General features: G+C 54.0%; 7 protein-coding genes across 7 annotated transcripts; 4 read left to right on the top strand and 3 right to left on the bottom strand.

Annotated features, from left to right (window-relative positions):
* The first annotated feature begins 3987 nt into the window (after positions 1 to 3987).
* On the top strand, positions 3988 to 5960 carry EV422DRAFT_267760 (aquaporin-like protein). The gene is made up of 4 exons (XM_053065846.1): positions 3988 to 4282; positions 4411 to 4531; positions 4619 to 4758; positions 4855 to 5960. Exons 1-4 carry the CDS (start codon positions 4147 to 4149, stop codon positions 5784 to 5786), a joined length of 1329 nt encoding a protein of 442 aa, XP_052921941.1. The 5' UTR covers positions 3988 to 4146; the 3' UTR covers positions 5787 to 5960.
* Positions 5961 to 6197: 237 nt separating this feature from the next.
* On the bottom strand, positions 6198 to 8152 carry EV422DRAFT_267716 (RNase H-domain-containing protein). Its single transcript, XM_053065845.1, has one exon. It carries the CDS (start codon positions 7792 to 7794, stop codon positions 6391 to 6393), a length of 1404 nt encoding a protein of 467 aa, XP_052921940.1. The 5' UTR covers positions 7795 to 8152; the 3' UTR covers positions 6198 to 6390.
* EV422DRAFT_571275 (uncharacterized protein) lies at positions 8021 to 9838 on the top strand (the record flags this gene model as incomplete). Its single annotated transcript, XM_053072975.1, has 5 exons — positions 8021 to 8356; positions 8472 to 8506; positions 8575 to 8707; positions 8771 to 8857; positions 8930 to 9838. 5 exons carry the CDS (start codon positions 8021 to 8023, stop codon positions 9836 to 9838), a joined length of 1500 nt encoding a protein of 499 aa, XP_052921939.1.
* A 116-nt stretch (positions 9839 to 9954) lies between these two features.
* On the bottom strand, positions 9955 to 10747 carry EV422DRAFT_543762 (uncharacterized protein). Its single transcript, XM_053071345.1, has one exon. It carries the CDS (start codon positions 10662 to 10664, stop codon positions 10083 to 10085), a length of 582 nt encoding a protein of 193 aa, XP_052921938.1. The 5' UTR covers positions 10665 to 10747; the 3' UTR covers positions 9955 to 10082.
* Positions 10748 to 11588, top strand: EV422DRAFT_543761 (inosine triphosphate pyrophosphatase). Its single transcript, XM_053071344.1, has one exon. The coding sequence runs from the start codon at positions 10902 to 10904 to the stop codon at positions 11466 to 11468; it is 567 nt and encodes a 188-aa protein (XP_052921937.1). The 5' UTR covers positions 10748 to 10901; the 3' UTR covers positions 11469 to 11588.
* A 261-nt stretch (positions 11589 to 11849) lies between these two features.
* Positions 11850 to 12638, top strand: EV422DRAFT_488141 (uncharacterized protein; the record flags this gene model as incomplete). Its single annotated transcript, XM_053067414.1, has 1 exon — positions 11850 to 12638. A coding segment is annotated over one exon (789 nt), but the record flags the coding sequence as incomplete, so codon positions are not given.
* A 1051-nt stretch (positions 12639 to 13689) lies between these two features.
* Positions 13690 to 15432, bottom strand: EV422DRAFT_509395 (uncharacterized protein; the record flags this gene model as incomplete). Its single annotated transcript, XM_053068852.1, has 6 exons — positions 13690 to 14356; positions 14449 to 14497; positions 14563 to 14646; positions 14757 to 14963; positions 15043 to 15160; positions 15238 to 15432. The coding sequence occupies 6 exons, from the start codon at positions 15430 to 15432 to the stop codon at positions 13690 to 13692; spliced, it is 1320 nt and encodes a 439-aa protein (XP_052921935.1).
* Between the last annotated feature and the right edge of the window lie 210 nt (positions 15433 to 15642).

The following is a 15642-nucleotide window of genomic DNA, read 5'->3' as shown; positions in this document are numbered from 1 at the left end:
CACAGACGTCCCTGTCACTCGAGAAAATATAGATAGCCGCCTGAAATAACCTCCACAGCTCTTGAAGCGTACCGCCTCGGGTGCGTAGATCCATCCGAGATTGAGCAGGCGCGGCGACTTCCGTAGGGTGGAACTCATGTCTTTCGTCGATCAACTTGGTTATGAAGATCAAAATATTGTTTTCCCAGCAAAAGGCGTAATTGTTTGAGTGATCCTGAATTCGGATCGCCAGGCTACTTGCCATAGAAGGTGAATACCGCTCTTGGCGGGTGGGCAATCGTGAGAAGTGTTTGTAGTTTTCCGCAGGCTAGAGCGTTCCAGCGAGCGCATCCTTTTGTGTCCTGCAGAACAGAGGAGTTGCCTAACTCGAAGTCTTTGACCCACCGAAAGCGTTCAGAGTTCGCATCTAGTGCTTTGAAGAGCTTATCTAACTGCTGTTGGTCCTCGATGTGGATACGCGCGGAGAGGAGTAAGTTGAGCGTTGAATAATAAACGCGACAGCTCAGCACCGTGACAGCACGACAAAGTTCTGTTCTTCTTTCCCGTTATGTTGAATATGCGTAGAGTTATACGGAGAGGAAGCGAACGAACGGGTGTACCGCTGGCTCCTGGTGGTAGTGCCCGGACGTTTCGTCTTTTCCGCAGATTCATGTTCAGGTGCCTATGCCGAAATGGTGAGGATGCTGGAATTTGCAGCTTTCGCCGTCACCGTGGGTTTAATTTCATCACGTAAGTGTGGCTTGGGTCGGAGTTTTTCCTATTCTGAAGGAATACAAGCCGTCACCGAGGCGTTATCTCTCCAATACTCTTCCCTCGCTTCACATCACCCAAGAAACACTGGTTGCATACATACAGTTTCCATACATTGTAATCTGAGTTCGACGGCCCCGGCATTATATGGACCTTCTGGACAGCCAACTCAAGTTCGCGACGCTTGATTATCGACGAAGCGGCAACTGTGTGACAAACCCGTACCGAAGTACCCAGCGACCGACAAGATACTGTATATAACTTTTCCGACGGGCACAAGTACCGCTGGATTCTCTCCCGTGCGCTGCTCCCCCTCGCCTGCAGTACGCCATCAGGGTCGACACCGGGACGCCATGCATGCCTTGGGTGCTTGGTCTCCTCTGGCTGAGGAACGCGTGAATGGCGACGTACGAGTCGGTCTACTTTGTCGGCGCTCAACAAAGGCTTAAGTTCGCGACGCTGAGTTGGCCGGGAACTCGGCGGCCACAGTGCAAGGATCGAGGGACAATATTCATCAGCATCCCGGAACAAACGCAACGGGAAGAACTATCGATCGCCAGATCCGGTCTCGCTGGATGGACCTCCTGGACCAGGAATGCTGATCCGATAAAAAGTCTGAAATGTATTCGCTCCGCAGTCATTGTGGTGTTATAACAATGCGTCAATATCGGTGAGCAATGAGAAGTTTTGTCCTTTGGCGGGGTGATAACCACGTTGTGCACGTCGTGGCGTTCGTGGGCGTCGGGTGTTTGTGGAAGTTGGGGCGTTCTGATTCGCCGACCAGGTGCACATGTCAGCCTGAGGAAACGGCCTCTTCTCGTTTAGACCCTTTTTGCCTGTCTCTTGGCGCTACTCCGTACGAAACTCGAGCTCGACGCTGAGAAGAAGCTTCCACGTATGCCCCCACTTCTATACGTACGGCGTGAAGCGATACAGAGAGAGCCGCCGTCCTTTCGCTTTCCATCACAATTTCTACAACATGTATCATCTCAGCTGAGGCCGCTTTCGGATACAACCCATTCTGCAAATCAACGCTTCTACATACATCGAACGCACGCTTTTCCTACGAATCACCACGATTAGACCATTTCGACATTTTCAACCACTTCGACCATGGGAAATTGTCCGCCGTCGTTTGCGCCGCGGAGTATCAAGACTGGTCCGCTGCCAGCAACGTCAATGTTACGAAGTGCCAGCAAGAGAGTGTCACAGGATTCTCAGCTTCCCGTGCCGGCCTCTGCCGCCCACCTTCCCGCTCTGCGGTGTTTTTAACAACGTGCAATTAGTATTCGGTCGAACGTCGGCTTCGAGGACTAACTTCGTGGGCGCGGGTTCCTCAAGCCGATGTCCTTCCCGACCTTGCCACGGACGCTCAGTATACGACTGCAAAAAGTGACAAACACGCACCATGAACCAGGCAAGGAAATTCAAACCCCCGATGGTCATCTGTTTCGGAGGCTGTCTCAGGTGCACTTTGGTTGTTACGGGACGTTTCATTGATGGTGATTTGAGTCTCCTACGATTTTCACGGTCCGTGCAAACGACGAGGCAACGTCGTGGACGCCGGCGACGACTATCATCTTGCCCTTAGAAGCGCCTGTATATGTGTCTTGATGACCCTCGATTTCTGGTCTTGCGATGCTCATACATTTCAAATCATTGGACATCGCTAGCATTGTTGTCTCAGTCCGCAAATATTTCTCTGAGGAAGCAATCCCGTCATCCAACCCAATTACCGCAACGTCTTTACAGTAGTTGAAAAAATTTGTCCAAACACTGGTCAAAACCGAGAAGGGCTCAGTGGCGGTGATTATCATGTGTAAGTTGCTTTGGGCGATGGCCAAAATCATGCAAGCGAAGAGAAGTCTGTCGAGACTCATCAAGAGATTGCCGTCCCTTTGAATATCAAACCAGAATTCAAGTTGTAGACTGTGGCCTGTTGTACCGATGTTGATCTTATATGTTACTGTCCTGCGGGACGAGACGCGGGACCAGCAGATCCCGTCCCATCCCGCGCAGGACGACCCCCCTAATGTTACATCGCTGTCGATCTTCTGACATATGTGACTTGAAGCTCGAGCCTAGCGTTTGTGACACCCGAGAATATTACATGCACACCAAAAATGGTCAGACGCTTTGTGGCCTGTGGCTGCTGAATACGCATACGCATGCCGGGGAAGATCGGAGAATCGAGGCATTTGGCACAAGTATTAACAATGAAGTCATCGTGAAAAAGTCTTCGAAGGAGGTATCATGCATACACTGCCATACAGTAGAGGCGCCATGCGTTGTGATAGTTCTTGGCCGCGCAATACGTATAATCTGATATCCGACATCTTTCTTTGGCTTTTGGGACGTATTCTACATGGCAGATGACTGTTTATCTGTGCTGAGTCTTCGCCAGGCAATGCCCTAGCGGGTAAAAGGCGTACGTCATCTCGTTTCCTGCGCTATGGGTATCTTGTCCACCCCTCTGTTCAATCCACGGTTGCTTCTAGGGGTTGGCGGGCGAGCGTACATTGCAGGGAGGGTTGGCGGGAAGTATCGTGTGCGCACATGTCCAGGGTCCTCCCCAGGCCTCGACATTCAGACATTGACAGGATTGTTTGTAATGGCAGCATGGCTTTAGAAGTTCCGACGACAAGCTTAACCAAAGTTCATCTCAATCTGAAGAGGCGTAAACAATTGTCCCAGCCTTTCCTCGCCACTGTGAAAAATGATGCCATCATTGTTGTCCTGGCACTGCGATATAAAGAAGCCCCAGGGCCAAAGTCGAGCTATACAACTACCACGGCAGGAGTTGACGCGTCCCAGCGGGCAACGACGAAGAAAACTCTTCTAAGTCACTCGAGACAGTCTGCTTGTACAACATCGACACTTTTTTGAAAGCCACATCGCATTATTACTAGTCGGAGGAAGGAAAGGACTTGCATCAATATCGAGATCGACAGCATCTTCATCAGTGGGCGTCGATAACTGTGGGAGGTAAGAGGTTGCATATTCTCCTTTTTCTGGAATGTTATGCAAGCCCTGGGGAAGTAGTGGCAGGAGGCGCAGCGCCGTGAATGGGTGTCTGGGAAATCGACAGCGTGCGTCCTGTCATTTTCAATCCCGCTCCCCTGCGACTCCATGCGTAGCAGCAATAATTCCCCGGACGCTGTTAATACTTTATTTGAGACTTGCCCGTGCGAAAAAGAAGCCAATATTTCTGAGAGACTCCGCCCCAACGTTTATAAAAGCCAGGACATCCCCATTTCCCTCTCTCGTTTTCCTCAGTCACTCACGTATTGACTTTCACATTATCACCAGACCCGAAAGCAATACGACTTCATATCAAATTCTTTCACTGCCTTCACTCTTTTTGTCTCGAAATCCCTCCTTTCGCTGCACAACATCATGACCAAATTTGCCAAATCCATCTCCACTCTCCTCGAGCCTATGCCGGGAGCCACCAACGTCCCCCGTGCCCGGAAGTGGAGGGCACTCGTGGCTGAATTCATTGGCACGATGCTGTTCGTCTTCTTTGTCGCCGGTGAGTATCACTCGACTCCCTCAAATTGTGCTTGCTTCGTTGCGTCACATCTCGAAGGCTTCTGCCTTGTTCGGCATGTCGTTTGTCGTTAATTTGTGCATTGTGTTCCGCTCTTCGCCTTTGACTAGGTTCCGTTGCCGTGCCCTCAGGCCTCAAAGCAGACCCCGTTGCCTCGCTACTCTTCATTGGATTAACTCAAGGCCTTGCCCTTGCGGTCTTTGTTTCCGTTTCAGCCAATATATCCGGCGGGTTAGTTGAAGTTATTCTTCTTGGGCAGCATCTTTTATGCTATGAATGATTCTCATCCTGAAATCCATTGGCCCTTTCCTTCGGTAGGCATCTCAACCCGGCGGTGACTCTCGCTTTGCTGGTTGCTCGAGCGGTCTCCCCAATCACCGCCCTACTCTACATCATCGCCCAGATGCTCGGCGCCGTGGCTGGAGCCGGCCTTTACCTAGCCACTATGGGAACCGCCCGTAAGTCGTTCGTTTGATCGTCTTTACGTCATCCTGTGGGTTCATTGTAATTCTTCGGCTCATACTCCTTTCCCTTGTTCCCTTCTCTCATTCCAGACGCAGATCATCTCGGCATTACCACTCCTACAAACTTCGACGGCGGCAACGTCTACCTATTCGAATTCATCCTCACATCGGTGTTGATGCTTGTCGTCTTCGCGACGGCAGTCCACGGGTCCATCCAAGGTCACGTCGTCCTGGCCCCGATTCCCATTGGGATGACGCTGGTCATTGCAAACTTCCTCGCCGCGAATTTCACTGGCGCTTCGTTGAACCCGGCTCGAACTTTCGGCCCTGCTGTCGTTGCCTCCGCCTACTCCGATGTCGCGTTCGCCTGGCGCGAGCAACACCTGTACTGGCTCGCCCAGCTCTCGGCCGCTGTCGTCGTCGGCGTGCTTTACAAGATGATCTACTTGTCCGCACCGGCCACAAAAGCGCAAGTTCGCGAAGCCGGGCTTTTGGGAAACTCGGCCGCGACCGTACAAGGGATGAGCGAAGCGGAGCTCATCCGCCGCTCGGCCCGCGACGAGGCTCCGGCCATAATAGACATCCCGGACATCCCGGAGCAGACCTCCCCCCGCTCCACCCGGAACGACTCACTACCCACATCTGCGTCACCGTTGGTACATACCCACCCTCGTTCGGCCCTGGCCCACACCGTGGTCCACATCGACAGCGTGACGGAGACCGCCGCTGCTGGTCTTCCCCGGCGCACATCCATCCCTCCAATGGTGGGCGTCGGTACCCAGAGGCAGACAAAGGACGCTTTGACGGAGACCGCCGCTGCTGGTCTTCCCCGGCGCACATCCATCCCTCCATTGGTGGGCGTCGGTGCCCAGAGGCAGACCAAGGACGCTTTGCCGGTTACAAGCGCTGGGTCTGCTCGCTCGCGTATGCCTTCGGCGGGAATCGACCGGTCGGTTATCGACTACAGTCGCGCTCGAGAAGTTGTGAGGTTATCATTCGGGGCGGAGGAGATCCGCGTGTGATTCTCCCAAAGTCGCATGCATGATGCCACTCTTAAGCAGGACACTAGGACAGGAATGGACGTAAGCGTCATGTATTGGAAGCGCTTCTGTTGTTGGTTCTTTTTCTCGATGTTAGTTTTTGTCATATAAGTCATGAGTAACGTAAAGTAAACAATTCAAAAATCATCGACGCAATGTTTCATTGATCAATGTTGAGATGCCATTCGTGCTTCCCACAGTTTGCTTGCGAACCGGGAGCCACATTGGGTGCCCGCCAGCCAAACCGCAAAACACCACCTCAAACTCCAAATCATGCTGTCATTCTTACAAACCGTAGGAAGGGCAATGGAGTGGCTACTGCACTAATAGTGTGTGGCAATATCCATGAGTTCCAACTTATTCTCATGGAAGCAAATCCCGAACGTAGCCATGACCAACTCTACAATGTGCTGTGTTTGACGTATTATTTACAATAGAGCGGGCAATCATTTATACACACAAAAATGTTCGCAAACAAAAATCCATAGCACAAACGTCGCTCTCCAGCTTCTCTTCCTGCGTAGCGAAAATTCGTTGGTGTGAGCGTCCACTCACGTCGATCTCTCCAGTTCTCCTTCGCACCCACTTAAACCATCGGCTCGCACAAAATGTCGTCCGCATAACATATTCTATTTGGATCCTCCAGAATATATTCCATAAAGCTGACCATAGCCGCCGTCGCCAACTCGTCCGCTTCGGTGTTTCCCTTCATCTGCGCATGCCCCTTTACCCACGTGAGTCTCGTCGCAGCCTTCCGGTCTCTGATGACTTTGTACAGCGTAAGAGCCGGTTCTTGCTTCCCGAGACGCCTCGCCTCTCGTTCTGCGCTGGAGAGTTCCAAGAAGACTTTGGCTGACCCTTCGGCGTGAATCGAATTGACGGCATTGATGACGGCTTGGCTATCAGTGCGAACCTCCGCATCGATCCCGGGGCCAATCTTTTGCAAAGCGATCAGTGTCGCCGAGAACTCAGCATCCGCGGAGCTCACACCTTTCACGACTTGTGAGACGTGGTTTCGCTCCTGGTTCGGAAAGAACACTCCTGCCCCTGCGAGGTGAAGGATGGTGTTGCGATAGCCTGGGACGGGCCAGCGGATTTTTCGGTAGCCGCCGTCTGAATAGCACACGATTGGCTTTTCGAGCTTGTTGACGACCCCATTCTCGTCTGCCTCCTGGCGGCTTCCGTATTCGAACTGCCTCTGGGCGGTGTTGTCCTTGAACCTCACTTTCAATTTCGCTAGTTTCGCCATTCTCCTGGAAATTACGGAAGCTTTCACCTTCTTTTTTGTTGATTTCTTGTTCGCCAGGCTATTTGGTGCAGGTTTCGCGCCATCGATGATCATCATCGATTGACTTTCCACTGCAGATGATACCATGGCCGTTGCTGGTTCGTTGAGCTTCCTTTGCTGCGTATTCACTACTGCTCGGGTGTCACTGATGCGAGTCGTCAATGCCCGGCTTTCTGATATCGGCGTCGTTTCATCGATGATTATCACCTCGTCCCTTGTTACGGCGGATGATACCGTGACAGTTACCGCTCCGTTGTATCGTAAGAGTGGGTTCGAGGTTGGTGGCGCCGTCAATAGGGACGGATCGTGCGAAGTATCGATTGTGGGGAGGCTTCCAAAGCCGGCAGATTCCACCGTCGAGTTCTCCACTATGTCCATAGCGTCCGGATTCCGTGCGGCTTGGGGAGCCTGCACGTTACGCGCGGGTGGTAACTGTACTCCACCTGCCGGTGGCTCATCGATCAGAGGTCTCGCCAATATGCCCACCGCCCGCAGCTGCCTGTTTTCTTTCCGCCTCACCCTCCTCTTGACGTGTCTCGACTGGGAAACCGAAAGTATCGGCGACTGGTGGCGAGATCGTATTGTGGGGACGTCGGCACGGTCGGAAGCGACTTCGTCGTCTGCGGACTCCCATTCGCCGTCTTCATCTTCTGAGAAAACCACAATGGGCTCCTGCTGTACCTGAGCTTCGTTTTGGTGCATTGGTCAGGCGTGGGCGTTGGCACGCGATCGTGCAGGAAATCGCACAGGAACTTTCTGCAAATGCGTCCTCCAGCCTGTACGCCTGCGTTAAGGAATCTTTTTCCCTGGCTTCGGAGGGGTTTTGCGTGTATGTACTCTTCGCACGACGACGTTAGGGGGTGGTGGCCGGGGTGGAGGCCAAAGTTTTAGGAAGGTGTGGGAGGGATGTGAGGCTACTGAAACGCAAATGGCATGTCTTGCCCCGCTCAATTTGAACGTCACTCACCCATCCCTGGACATCCTGCACCTTACTCTCCGTGCGTCCCTCCAACGTCTTGATCATCTTGAGAACAGCAGAGTTGTTCGTCGGCCACATCAGCTCCGCAAGGAGGTGGTGGTCATCACAGCAAAAGCAACGACGCGCATTGAAAACTGGACGGTCGTAGCAATGCTCACGTCGCTAGCCAAAGCAGCCTGCTACGCGCTGGGAGGCTACTCTACCTTCAAGGCCCTGAACGGCAAGGCCTCTCTAGGGAAGAAGCAGCGTTGGGCTTGCTTTTGGATTGTGTTGATTGCGCTGGAGGTGCGTGCGTTTGTGACGGAATGGGTCCGATGCCGAGGACATGTCGTGGTCATTAAGGAAGCGCCTCCTTATTATGGAACGCAAACTGAAGCCAGTTCTGAACTCATGATGCTAGGGAGTGGAGTATCTGGCGGATAGGGTGGTGTTCTGGTACGTCCGCGCAGACATTGCATGCATGACGTCGTAAGCCATCTCACGCCGATTGTCCACGCCCTAAGGGCCCCTTTCTACGACCACATAAAACTCGCCTTCATCCTCTCGCTCTGCTACTGGCGCACCAAAGCAACTACCCCGATATTTAAGTGGTACATTCATCCCATACTCTCCGGGCAGCAGAAACGGATTACATATGTAAGTTGATGTCGCGAGCCGTATTGTTCTTGTGCCATAAACTGAATACACACGGTGAAATAGGTGGAGACCCAAATACTGGACGCTTGGATGAGCGTTAGCAGCCGATTGGACCGTGTCATTCTCCGACACATTCCAACGAAATGGCCGGTACGGTGTCTTCCCCGTCAGATGCGGCATTTGTGGTTCCATGCGCGATAAGTAACCCGTTCCTCAATGTAGAACTGGCAGGCTTTCCAAGCAGTCGTAGAACCTCTCCATCTCGAATCTGACGACGACAGCCAGCAGCAGCAGCGCATAAGCCAAACGTCCAATCCCAACCGTCAGCAAAGACCCCCATCACCACCGCTCCCAGCACCATCCGTGCTCTCCCTTGCCTCCGATATGAGTTTTGACCATGAGGACAGGGGCGACGATTTGAAAGAAGGCGCTGCAGAGCGGGAAGGCAATGAGGCAGGGTCGTCTGATGACGAAGGTTGGGAAGAGATATCCGCCTCGTTTGAAGCTACGCCGGCATCATTCGGTGCATTATCCCCCGTCACAAACGCACCAAACACAACAGACCCATCCCATTTCCCATCCCCACGACCACCATCAACAGCCAACCCACCAATAACCCACGACACGTCCTTGTCAACCACTTCCGAATCCTTCGGCCTGCCCACATCCACACTGGATGACCTTGCCGCCGAGCCGCTCGACGAGCTTGAAATCGATGACGACTATACACGCCATGACGACGCGCCGGCGAGCCCTACGTCTCGGCATAGCGGGTCGCCCCCCCGTCTGACATCGATATATGAGAAGACTGTTGCGGGAATGCGGATGGATCGGCGAGGTGTGTCAAAATCTCGGTCTCGTTCACGGTCAAGATCTCGGTCCCGGTCGCCACATGGTGGGCGAGGTAGCACGAGTTTACGGAAATCGATCTCTGTCACGCAGATGGGCGGGGAGAATGAGTCCGGTCTGGGTATCGGATCTGCCACGCCGAGACCACCGGAGGGGGATATGGGTGGGGATGCGTTACGAAGGGTGGTCAGGCCGACAACAGCGGGCAGGGGTCGCACGGTGTTGTCGTCGTTGAGGGCTGCGAGGAAAGGCGGAGGTGGTGCTGGGGACTTGGGCTTGTGAATCCAACCTCACAACACAGACCCCGGCATCGTTGTTTCCTTCCGGGCAAATTATCTGATGGCAAGCGGTTTTTGGATTTCCCTCTGTTTTTAAATATCATACACACCCTCTTTTTATCCATATGCGTACGTATTCAACACATGAACGAAGGAAGAGGAGCTCTACCTATTCAATATATACTATCACTCCATACAAATCTCCCCTATTCGTTCGTATGCATTCCACACACATAATATAGTCAAATCTACACACTGTTCAACAAAGACACAACCCCGACCCCTCCGTCCGCCCTCACGCTCCCGCCATCAACCCACTTGACGCGCACGCCCCGCCAGGCCGGGTCCACTTCCCTTCTCGCTTCTTCATCGAGATGCGCGGCCGTGGATGTGATGAATACGATCGTGTTGCCGTCTGTCGATGTGAACCCGGTGCCAGAGATGAGACGGGATTGTATCTCCTTTTCAGCCTCACGCTCCGCTTCTTCATCCGTCCCCAATTGTGTGGTATCGAGATCGACCACAAGATCCCAGACACCATCAACATCCCGCAGCACTTCCACCATACTGTCCACATTGCCGACATGTCGCGCCATAAGACTTCCTTCGCCCTCGCCGTCCTCCCCTTCCTCGTCAACACCTTCTCCCTCCGCTACAGTCACATTAAACGCGGATACAACAACGCTGTTCAGGTTTGCGGCGCGCGTGATGGCGAGTAGCAGCGGGGATTTCGTTCGGAGGGTATGCCGGCGGAGGGTGTGTGTGAGGGCGAGCGAGGGCGGTGTACCGGAGGTTAGGACGATGAGGGGGCGGGGGGTCGGTGGTGGCATCTTGAAAGGGTGGGACGACGGCAGGGGAGATGGTCTGGGAGCCACAGAACTTACAGAACGCGGAGCTTTTGCCAGACTTGTCCTCTTGCCCACCGTTTGCTCTCCCCAATCCTGCCCCCAATCCTTCCAACCCACAATTGCCCTCCCTGACAACTACACTCCTGCCCCCTCTCAACCCCTCAGATAACCACCGTCCAAACCAAACCCGCTCACAGTTCACACCGACGCCAAAACACCATGTCCGCCCAAGAACCCCTAGTCTTCGTAACCGGCAACGCCAACAAACTGCGCGAAGTGCAAGCGATTCTCTCCCCCACCGGCCTCGCCGTCACCAATCACAAGCTCGACCTCCCCGAACTCCAAGGCACAACGCAAACCGTCTCTCGCGAAAAAGCCCGGCATGCCTGCGCGGTGCTCAACAAACCCGTGCTCACCGAAGACACCTCCCTCTGCTTCAAAGCCCTCAACGACCTGCCCGGGCCCTACATCAAGTGGTTCATGGAGGGTGTAGGCCACGACGGGCTGAACAGGATGCTGGCGGGGTTTGAGGATAAATCAGCGGATGCGGTGTGCACATTTGCATACTGTGAGCCTGGGCAGGAGCCGGTGATTTTTGAGGGGAGGACGAGGGGGAGGATCGTGCCGGCGAGGGGGCCGACGGATTTTGGGTGGGATGCGGTGTTTCAGCCGGATGGGTTTGAGGAGACTTATGCGGAGTTGAGGAAGGAGGTTAAGAATACTATTAGCCATCGCTATAGGGCGTTGCAGAAGGTGGTGGAGTTTTTGCAGAGTCGGAGGGCGTAGGTGGGCGGTTGAGAAGGTAGATGGGACAGCGACCGGATTATAGACTGCCATGGCGGTGTACATAGCAATCAAGAACTATCTATATCTACATCAGACATCAGCATCAGCATCAGCATCAGCACCACAGGTTCTATGTGACATTTGCGTGTACATACATATGCTGTTTGTAGGGTGTCTAGTGTCCTCTCTGCCCGTCTCCCTTGCGGGAATCGCGGTGGGAAAGTTGGGAAAAGAGCAAGAGAAGGAATCCCTGACCCTCACCGCGTTCACCTCGTTCCGAACTCAACCTACGGTAAGATGGCTGCCAACACCCCCACCACCGAAGGGAGTTCCAAGGCTTCGAATGGCGCCGCCGCCTCGAGTGGAGGAACTGGGTCTGCACTTGGCCTATTCTTGAACGAGCGCGGGCTGGCCTTAGAACATTGCCCGAAAAAGTTTCGCAAACTTGTTGCGAAATCGGAGGACGGCATCGGGCGAGGCACCACGGTCTTCAGCTCAGAGCCTCTTGCGGCCGTCGCCACAGACTTGGCCTGTTGCAGCTACTGTTTTCGTTTTCCAGATGAAGAAGTGCAGCTCCAAAGATGTGCGAGGTGCAAGGGAGCCCTCTACTGCGGGGCGGAGTGTCAGCGACAGGACTGGACGGCGGGACACAAGAAGGTGTGCAAGTGGATGACCTCTGGCGACGGCGACTTGCGGCGAGATGTGGAGATGCTAGTCAAGGTCACCACAGCGTTGACCGACGGCGATGCAGCGAAAGCGATCAACATAGAGGCCTTTGCGACGCTAGTGGGGCATCCGGAGGTCGTGGATGAACGTCACCGTCAGGCTGTCATCACAGCCACGAGAGCTCGGGACCGAAAGATTGCTTTTTCCGACGGTGAACTAGCCTTGTTCCTCCATCGCTTCCATTGCAACAACGCTTCCATCGCGGACACCGAGCTGTTCCCCATCGGCGAAGGAACCTACCCATTAGGTTCCCTTCTCAATCACTCCTGCAACCCAAACTGCACTGTAGTCTTCAGGGGACGCACCCAGGTCATTCGGGCCATCCGTGACATCGAAGCTGGCGAGGAACTGACCATCACGTATGTGGATGCAATGCTGAAACCTGACGACCGCCGTATAGCTCTTATGGAAAAATATAGATTTACTTGCGTTTGCGACAGGTGTGGTGGAGATGGAACACGGCGAGCGATGGATGGGCGAAGTGCGGACGAGATACCACCTTCTGGGAAGATCTCGCCTGATGTGGTCGGGGAATCTGCAACTGCTTGCCGCCAATTGAATCTCTCGCTGTGCAGTGAACATGGGTACTATTGCCCATGTTCAGCATGTAGGGTTCCTGAAGCACTTTCCCATGTTCCGGTCGATCCTGTTAACGGCTTCATGCTCGTCGACCGCTTCCTCCACGGCAGGCTAGGCGAGTGGGTCCCTCCTCCGCTGGAGCTCTCGGGATTAGATGCGCTCGACAATGTGCACTCGGCTTTACACGACCCAGCTGGGTTACCTCGGGCACCGTGCTACATCACGCAGTTCATCGGCAATGTCTTCCGGAAGTTACAATTGACGACTCACCCCGATTTGAACGATCGCCAGTATCAGATTCTGCATGCGGAGTTTCTGCAAACAACATTTGAATGGGAAGCCACAGCTGAATGCCTGGGCGGGTCTCGCATCGTCCACAGCATGGCTGCATTCCAGTATCTCTCGAAGCTCTTCCAGACGGCGAAATGCGCCGGTCCCACCAGTGCCCAAGGGTGGCCATCCGCTATACTCTCGCTGTACATCCTCGCTATGTATCTGGTGTGCTACGAACGTTACCATCCGCTTACGACAGTTCACCTGGTCTTGACTGCCAAGCTCTGTCTGAATGCCTTCATCGCCGAAACGAACATCCCAGTCCGGGCGAGTGAGGCAGCAGCTAAGAAAGAACGGGATGCTAAGTGCCGACGGGTTTTACAGGTCATCGCATGCGTGTTGGACCTTGCGAATCAGTACGTGGGAGTCACCTTCCCGGACTCTGCGTATGGAGGGTATAAAGCCGACATAGCTACTATGCGCAACATGGTGGGAACGGAATCGATACGATTTGGATATCAGAATGCGCTGGGGACAAGATGAATAGTCCAACGTTTTCTATTTGCTCGGGCTGGGGTATACGTAGGTTCCGTCCTACTGCGTTCTATGCCTGCTTCCCCTCGATCGTTGCTACGCCCATGAGCTATATCTCCTGGCTGCCTTGATTCTCCTCATCCGACCCGCCATGCCTATTCCCTTCCAATGAGTTCGATTTGAGAATCCTTGCATCTACCCCGCTATACCCATCACGCTTTGCATCAGCGCACTCCAACATCATCGAGTGCGTCGGGCTTGCCGTCCCATGGCCCATCGGCGGCATAATTGACTCCTGCCCGAGACCTGTCCTCGTCTTCGTTCCATCGGCGTGACTGTGACCATTCCCCCCGGAGGTGGTGCTAGCCTTGCCCTGCTTCTTCTCGAAGGTCACACCATCATTGGCGTCCTGGCCACGCCTCGGCAACGCGGCCATCAGCACCCTTATACGCGCCATATCGGTGACCAGCAGATATGGCTTCAGCACGCGCAGCGCCATGCCCAACCCCCACAAAACCAAGCCTTCCATCGAGACATCCCCCACGTCCGATTTCCTAATCAGCGCCACGGCGTAGATCGAGTCTGCTGCAATGAACAGCACGATGCGAAGGAAGAACGCGATGAAAAAGGATAGTTGCTCGGAGGAGATCGCGTCCCGCATCCACCGACTCAAACTGGACGGGCTCAAGAGCTTGAATGTGTTGCCGCGGCCGCTGGACGAATGCGCTGTTTCGGGGCCGGTTTTCCGTGACGATATCTCGGGGCTTTGATATAGCCTGTAGAGTTGGCGGTAGATCAATCACGATTCCGCTGGCTACACACCTCGCGCGTATGGGTCGTCACCGATCGGCGTGATCTCGATACTTACGCCCTCATGCAGTATCCGTTCAATAGGGTGTCGATAAACAAGGCGTAGACTATGTAGGATATGAAAGGAAATGGTTAGATTGTGGGTTTTGAGTCTTTTCCGTCATGAGCTTACCGATTGAAAAATACAGCAGCCCATCCGAGAACATGTAATCTTGATTCTCCCCGTGTCCCACGTAATTGATCAGGGGCATGATTTCTGGAATTGGGCAGAGGCATGTCAAGGGACATAATGAGGGATGGGGAACCGGATTGAAGGACGTTGAAGGGACTCTATAGCCACGACACCGACTCCTCCTTCCAACTCACCATGAGCGCCCACGACCAACCAATTCAGATTTACAATACCCAGGAAGACATAGCGCACCCACGGTCTGTTCAGCCTGCGCAATGGCTCGGCGACGCGCAGGTAGTTGAGGTAGATGACCAGCTGCTGGCCGACGGTCTGCAGCACGGCGCGCACAAAGTAGAAGAAGATGGAGCCGGTCCATCCGAAGAACCATTCATTGCCGTTGCCTGCGTGAGTTGGGTGTGAGTTAGTGACCAGTCAGATTTTGGGATTAGAGGGGCGGGCGAAGAGATTCGGTCCACATACCTACGATATTGAAACCTGAGGTCATGATCTGTACGGCCACCGCAGCGATGAAGACCCGCGACGTGAGCCTGTGCTTGATGGAGAAGATGCGGTCCGCGAGCAGGGCGAAGATGTAAACCTGCGACGGTGATTCTCATGTTGAGCCCCTCACGCCCTAATGCCTTGAACGAAAGCATGAACCCGCAAAAAACTCACATGAAGCACAATCTGCAAATACGAATTGGAGAAATAGGTCGAATCGGCCACCATGAGCGCCACTTCGTCCCCGGACATCGATGCATACAGCCCTGCAGACTCGCCGCCGCCATCATCCCCGCCAGTAACATTCTTCCCATCAGAACCGTCAGGCAACCCCGTGGGGGTCGGATCTATTATATCCGTGTCCGACATTGGTGCGTGCGATGAATTGTAAGTGCTAGGTTCGAAAAAAGTATGAGCGCGGAGAGCGGGAGGCACCAAACGGCGGGGAAACGACTTGCCGGATCTTTATATCTCTCGGCGCTGGCGGAGAAGCGGAGAAGACCCGGTCAACACAGCAAAAGCGGGTGGCTCCAGCTTCCAGCGGGGCTTTCTGTAATCCACCATACCAGGATGCGGGGA

The sequence above is a fragment of the Fimicolochytrium jonesii genome (assembly GCF_025526975.1).
Source record: "Fimicolochytrium jonesii strain JEL569 chromosome Unknown EV422scaffold_32, whole genome shotgun sequence".
Lineage (NCBI taxonomy): Eukaryota > Fungi > Chytridiomycota > Chytridiomycetes > Spizellomycetales > Powellomycetaceae > Fimicolochytrium > Fimicolochytrium jonesii.
This window is presented reverse-complemented; position numbering and strand designations above follow the sequence as displayed.